We start from the raw sequence: 7,354 nt of genomic DNA on the forward strand, positions 1-7,354 counted from the left end.
AATATGTTTATAAGGAATTCAAGTAACATCGATCTATGTAATGTTACAATGAACTAACATGGTATGAGGTTTTAGCTTAGTTCCTTTAAAGAAATGGAAGAAGGGAGCATGCCCCACTGATTCTCATATTCTTTTGGCTCCACCTCTATCATCTGATTCTGAGCCATGCTATTACGAGCAGTCTTCATGAAACCAAAGAAAAGACACACTCGAGCTTTGTCTGCTTTATTTCACTACATTAGGCAATAAGGCAAAACAGGAACCTGTCATTCATAAAGATCAAGGAATGCCTCTCATTCCCAAAAGGGACCAAAAAGGATGTTTCTTCACAAATATGTATGACACTTAGCTCATTACATCTATAAGCACTTTGAACAAAGAAAAACTTTGGTGGGCTAATCAAATCATGAATCCAAACTTACAGCTTTAAGTTTCCAAAATTGTAGTTTCTAGTGCTAATGACATCTAATTTGCCTGCAGTGGTGCACACTGACTATGCGTTAAAAATCTTGCACCTGATCTAATATAAAAAAGCAACAAAATTCTGAATTCACTAGCTACAGGTGTTGAACCACGTCTAACACAGAATACTGGCTTGCACTGAAAACTATCTTGAGGAAATATTAAACCAATGACTCTGTCATTCTGCAAGTTAATTCAGTTTCTGATGAAAAAAATTCTATGATCAAGTGTTTTTGTGTTTCTGCGTCACAGGAGGGTTGATGAGACCCATTCCTTCAACGTTATTACCTTTGGGAAAAAAATGCCAGCTACATGCCATAAACTTATGACACACAATTATGTGTAGTCTATGCAAATGTGCAAACATAGGAAGCTATTCTCTACTTTGATGCCTATTTCCTCCACTGGCAAATGTGGAGGAGTGGCTTCACAGTAGGCTCTAGCAAGTAGTGAAATAAAAATTAATTTAACACTTGGGTCACAACAAATTAAACTATTTCTATAGTCTGCATATTTGTCATTACACAATCCTTGCCCCCACTCCTAAGAGGCTAAACCTTACTTATTACTGTCATGTTAGAGATATGAGTATTTTTTCTTACACTGCAGCATATATATTACTCTGTGGAACATTGTTTCATAAAATTTGCTTGACCTTAAGAATACAATTTAGTGTCTTTCAAAGGCTTCCTAAATATTCTTATCTTCCAGGGGGAGCTGACAAGATACTGTGTCCTGTCTGTATTCTACATTACTATACATCTTTTTTTTTTTTTTTTTTAAGTAAAGGCTTGAACTTAAAAACAAAACCAGGATAAACAGGAAGTTTCTTTCACCAGAAGTCTGTTGGCCACTGCTCACAATGCTTTTATAGAAAACGTAATGCAGCTGGTTGTCTACTTTGTCAAGTCTCATTTTGGAAAACATCACAGAAATTAAGGTTAATAATCCAACTCCAGGATACCAACCGAAAACAGCACGTGGCTATGAGGCAAGTGCTCTGGGTTACTTGCTGAGCTATTTTACAGTTTACAATCAAAATGGTCTAATTTGACATACCATATAATAAAAGTCGAACTCAAGAAAGGTTCTTTTTCTTAATATCCAGTTTTGGATTCAAGAGATTATAACTTAATTTCCTCTTAAAATCAACGGAAAGAACATTAGTTCAGATCATGCTAAAAATCTAACCTTTAAATGTTTTCTGCATTCCAGAAGTGAACTTGTCCACCAAGTTTTCTTTGGGCTCTTTCCAGGTCCTGAATACACACGACAATCTACTGAGTTAGAGAGGCAGAGCAGAGAAGGGGTAGGGAGTAAGGCATGTAAAGATTGCCTCCCTGTGGCAGCATTAATCCCTGGATATTATGGCAACATTTAAAATGAATGGAATTTGCCACCCCCTTCACATGACATGTAAGTGCTTGCCTCTCTAATTCTTAAAAGTTTCATAGTCTACTGGGAAAAAATTTTAAGAGCAGTCAATAAATAAGTATACTGTATTCACTTAGAAGGGGGCAAATCAAAGCGCCTTAAGAATTTCAGAGGTCTTTCACTCATCACAAAACCAAAGACAATGTGACAACTGTATTTTTCTGTCAAATGGAAATCTATGGCAAGATGGGAGCCATGATGGCAAGTGAAGGGTTATGTTTACAGACTGCCAGTTTATATCTAATGGAATGCAGAAAGCAGTTGGTACAAGTTGAGACCAATACAGGATCATGGCTAGCAAGTCTACCTTTTGGTTATCATTTTAAGTTTCTTTGTGAGATTGTGATCCTTTGTGAGATCAGATCAGGAGACAGTATGTCAGAGTTTCACAGGTGGTAAATCTAATGCCATTCCAAGGAATAGCCATCCCCTTTCTCAAGATGAAACTATGCTGTTGATATTCAACGTGCAGAGTTCAGTGAGGGAGACACAGATATACTGGTGTTAACAGAAGTGAGAGCAAGAGGAACAGCAATTACCCAGCGTTCCTAATGCCTTGCTTATGTCCCCACCCTCCTAGAAATAGGATTCAGTAGTGCACGGCTACATCATTATAAACAAGGCCTACCGAAGCAGCAGCTTCCACATTTTAACACAAGCTTGTGGTGATACTGTCCTTTGGGATATGCCCAACAGATAAACCTTTTAAGGAAGAAGCGGGCCCAAGCTCAGTTCCACATGCTGGGTGAGCCAGATGACTTCTGAGCCCTGGTCACCTTCTTCGATGGGGCGGATGGGGGCTGCCAGGTTTTTAAAATCATGCTTCATCTTAAAGCACACGGTCACTTCGCCCTCCTCACGTTGTGGCGTCACTTTGATGAAAATACCCACTTTGTTGGCCTTTCTGAAGGCTATAATGCTACGAAAGGAAATAAGCACAGTATTAGGAAGGTCATGAGTCAGCCAAGCCACTAAGACTTACAGTCATTTTAAGGCTCAACAGGAAATCTCTGATTATAAGATATGATCACTATCCCGTTTATCTGTAATGAAGAGTTTCTTCAGCAAAATGTTCGTTTCATTTTTTTTAGGTTAAAAAAGTAAAATATAGTCAAATTCAAATGGGGAAAAGTAAAAGTCTTTGCCCTTATTTTCCCCTTCAGCACAAGAGAAAAACTGTAAACACTTGGGTTCTTAACCTACCAGATATTTTTCTATGAGTTTATACTTTTCTGTTTTAACCAACAGGAAAGGGACACATTATTCTACAACTTGCTTTTTTTCATTCTGTTTACCACAGACACCTTTCCATATTGGTACATTTAGATCTTCATTCTACTTAATGGTTACCTAATAGTTTATTCTATATTTACCATAACTGGTATACACTGAGGTTTTTGCCAGTGTTTCTCTTATAAACAAGGGTGCTGCAAACATCCCTATACATTCATTTACTTTTGTACGCGTTTGTATACAAATATGCTAATATTTCTGTAGGACATAGACTGATACTAGCTCAGAGCTAAAAGAATTTCTAGAATAATATAAATTTGTGTATTTTTGTAAATAACCTATGTAAATTAGGAATTTTTAGAATAGAAAACAATCTCTTTAGTTGAGGTTTTCTCTGACTTGCACTTGAAGTTTGTGCTTTAAAAACAGCTTCATAAAGTGAAAGGGCAATGAAATAAACAGAATTTAATCTACTGTCCAAATGATACTCTTGGAAAAGTTACTGGAATTAAACATTTACATATTTAAATGGCATTACGTAACATTAATTTCCAGATATCTAAAAGTCCTATAAAGTATAATATGAACTATAAATCAATTTTTTATTAATGTCATATAATTAATCTTACTGAATTCTATACCTCAAATAATCTTTCCAGAAGTTTACCTTAACAAATTTCTGTACTTAGTGTAATTTAAGGACCCACATAAAGCAAAAGATTACAAAGAGTGCATTTTGTATTGAAGTTAATTAAACCTTTAATTTGTATCGGATTCATTAAAAAATATTTGGTTGAAAATAGTAAAAAGGAAAAAGTCTGTCTTTCTGTCCTTAATTTCCTAGGCAACCACTGCCATCAAATTTCTAGTGCCTGCCTAAACCTGCTAAAGAGAACTTGTAGAGTGGAGGCTCAGACTCTATAGATTAACAAAACAGAGCACAACACCTGCCCTGGTGCTTTCTGAAGTTAACCCAAGTTTCACAATCACTATAATAATCTCACCTTTGCCCTCACTTTATTTTTCTAATCCATCTCGTGTTCTCTCTTCTTTCTATCTTGCTGAGGGAGCTTTTGATTATTCTGTTAAAAAACCTTAAACATTCCCTATGTCAGTATATTATTATTACTAAGGTCCACGCCCACCTCCTACATCTTGCTTTGTGACCCAGAACTCTGCTAACCACATTTCTGCTCTGTAGACCTGCTCCTCCCTGTGACCTTCTTGTTTGTGTGTGGTTCCCTGCGCATCACTCCAGCAATGCTCCTTCAGCTAGAAAGTGGCAATAGCCAGCTGCAGTTTTCCAACTCTTGAATACCAGCTTCATCATGCTACCTCTTCTCTGCCATCCTAAGATGTCAGCACCAGTCAAGCACTGTCCCCTCTCTCACCTCCTGAGTTTTAGCTCCATGGGGCTTCTCCTTCAGGCTTCTAAATTTTAACACTCCTAACCATTTTCTTTTGTTCCCTCAGCCCTAGGGTGGTAGCTGCTTCATAAACCTGACATCTCTGGGATACTTCAGAATTTTTTTAACCTTCAAAGTTACCCAGGTAACAATTCTTTATATAAAATTCTCTCTGTTCAAATAACTTACGCCATTTCTGTCTTTAGACTGGATCCTGACTGATGCATTCCCCATTCAGGAAAAGGTTTGATTGTTTACTTTTCAATTTTTAGGTATGAAAGAGTAAATCTATTAATTACTCTAAGAGAGCAAGGGAGGGGGTAGACAATTCCAATGATAAATCTATAGAGATTAAATATTGTATCTTGTTCGCAACCATTAAAAATCATGCACTTGAAAAACATATTTATGTGAAAAAAAAGTTAAAAAAATGTACTTGCAGAATGATATCAATGATGAAAGAACTATAATGGAAGGACAAACACCAAAATGCTAATGATGCTTATCTTTTGTGGGGGGATTTTAATTTCTTCTTCATCTTTTATATATATTTCCCAAATTTCTATAGTAATTATTTTTATAAATAGGGAAAATTATTTTTAAAAATCCAGATAAGAAGTCAGCCAATTGTAGTGTGGGGATCACAAAAAGGTCACTCACTCAGGATCATCTTGAAAGTCCTGGGGTTCTGCCAACTCATCATACTCTGCTGCTGCGTCTTTGCCAGCTAAAATGAGCTCTTTGGGAGGCACCGCCACCTGGAGAGCAACAGAGAGGCCTGCCTTAGAAGGAATCAGTACATCACAGGAGTCATCCAACAGAATATAGCAAAGTATTATATTTATTTAGATGTGCAGAAGTAATCAGCATGATTCAAGAAACATATAGCTTTATATCACTTATATTTAGTTTAAAAACATAGTTTAAAAATAGACATTTCCAGTAAAAATATAAGGACAAAGAAATTTAAGGGAGTGATAAAGTCAAGGGAGAGCTTACTTTACTGGGGAATTCAAGTGGGAAGGACATAGGGGCTTTGTGTCTTTGAAGTTTTATTTCTCAAGGGGATGGAGGTACATGAGTATTTGCTACATTATTCTTTATACTTTCTGGTGTACGTGAATTTTTTTTTTTTTTAAGAAAAACATAAAGGAGAAACATTGGTTCCAATATAATATTTTCTGAAATGGGGAAGTTGGGTTTGTTCATGGTCATGGAAAGTAGTTATGCATTCTTCACTTACATTTTAACTAGGCCTCAACTTTGCTATGTCAGAGGTTAACAGATAATAATATCAACCACATTTCTTCTTATGGATACAAATGTGGTTGGGGAAGTATAAAGAGAAAAACAGCAAATCCACAAGCTGGGTATATAATCAGGCACTTATTTCTGTCTTTATCCTCACTGGAATACCTTCTCGGTGTTAAGAAAAGGAACAAGGACAGATGTGTCATCTCTCTTTGTACATAATATTATAAGTGAAATCATTAAAAGCACAAGGAAGAAAGAAAAAAGGGATAAAGAAATTCTCTACTAGTAAATATTATTTGAATATCAGCTAATTAAAGACACGGGCATCCTGTCTACCAATTTTTGTTGATGAACATCACACTGAGTTATGAGTCAGTAATAGATGGTCTAAGAGAAAAGTTCTTGAGGTAAAATTTCAAGTACTAGATGAATCATCAAGTAGCAAAATGTAGTAAGGCCACATTTCATTCATTCGACTGACACCGAAAGTCAAAATCACCTATTTTAATATTTAGTTAGCCCTATGTATCCTTTATGTAAGCAGAAGGCATCTAGAGGAGGCATACCAGCTTTTAAAAGGTGTTATTTCCTATGAGTCCTGAAGAACGAGTATGTATGAGACTGAAAGAGAGGTATGAGCATGTATGTTAGAGAAGTGGAAACAGGAAGGAGGCATTCTGGATAAAATGAATAGCATATGTAATGCTCCAGCATGCAAGTTCACAACCATTGGATCTGCTTGGATCACCACCATTATTATGTATGATTCAGAGAATGCCAGCTTTGGGGACCTGAGGGAAGATCATCCTGGAAGAACAGAAAGAGGTGAAGACATTCAGGAGCTCTTATGGTTTGCTAATGAATTTGAATTTCATCTCAAAGTCAGAGAAATAGCAAATAATCAGCATGTCAAGTTTGATTTTAGAAAGATCACCCTGGTTGCAAGGCGGAAGATGAACTGGAATGGAAGCAAGGGTTGACTGAAAATAGTGAGGTCAGTTAGGAAGTCACTGTCACAGTCTAGGTAACAAATGATGAATCCTTCGAATAGGGCAGTGTCAGTGTGTTTACAGATAAAGGAAAAAACTTAGGAGGTAGAATCAAAAGAACTTGATAACAGCTTGGATGTGGAAATGAGAGACAATGGGGAGTCCTTTTTAAGCCAGGTCAAATGAGGCCACTCCAGGAAAAGTCCAGGTGATTCAGGACGAGACGAAATGCTCCTACCTTAGCAGTGCTATTGATATTATCAGGGTCTCCCTCATCGCACTCCAACAGGGTCACATGGGTGAGGTTCTCCACTGGGTTCGTAAGAGTCAGGAGGACCTGGCTCTCCTGTGGAGTAAGAAAAGCATCTCTCAGACATGTTCCACGACTGCCACAGCTAATTCCACTTTCTTAGTTGCTATACCAAATATTTTACAAAATCTTCAACCCCACTTCCTTCTCCACTTACTCTTGAGCAATAACAATCACTTATACCTATACATCATAGCATTCTCGAAGTGCTCACTGATTCCTATTCTGTTATTTATAGGTTAGGGCATATACTCTCTGGAGTTGCC

General features: G+C 37.0%; 1 protein-coding gene across 1 annotated transcript in view; it reads right to left on the reverse strand.

Moving 5' to 3' along the window:
- Positions 1 to 209: 209 nt before the first annotated feature.
- The window catches only part of DCTN4 (dynactin subunit 4), a 30,925-nt gene continuing 23,780 nt past the window's right edge, over positions 210 to 7,354 (reverse strand). The window contains exons 13-15 of the mRNA XM_011371191.2: positions 7,017 to 7,124; positions 5,196 to 5,293; positions 210 to 2,815 (exon numbers count right to left, since the gene is read on the reverse strand). Coding sequence (XP_011369493.1) covers positions 2,602 to 2,815; positions 5,196 to 5,293; positions 7,017 to 7,124 — 420 coding nt within the window. The 3' untranslated portion in view covers positions 210 to 2,601. The remainder of the gene's footprint in view (positions 2,816 to 5,195; positions 5,294 to 7,016; positions 7,125 to 7,354) is intronic.

The sequence above is a fragment of the Pteropus vampyrus genome, unplaced genomic scaffold (assembly GCF_000151845.1).
Source record: "Pteropus vampyrus isolate Shadow unplaced genomic scaffold, Pvam_2.0 Scaffold185, whole genome shotgun sequence".
NCBI classification, from domain to species: Eukaryota; Metazoa; Chordata; class Mammalia; order Chiroptera; family Pteropodidae; genus Pteropus; species Pteropus vampyrus.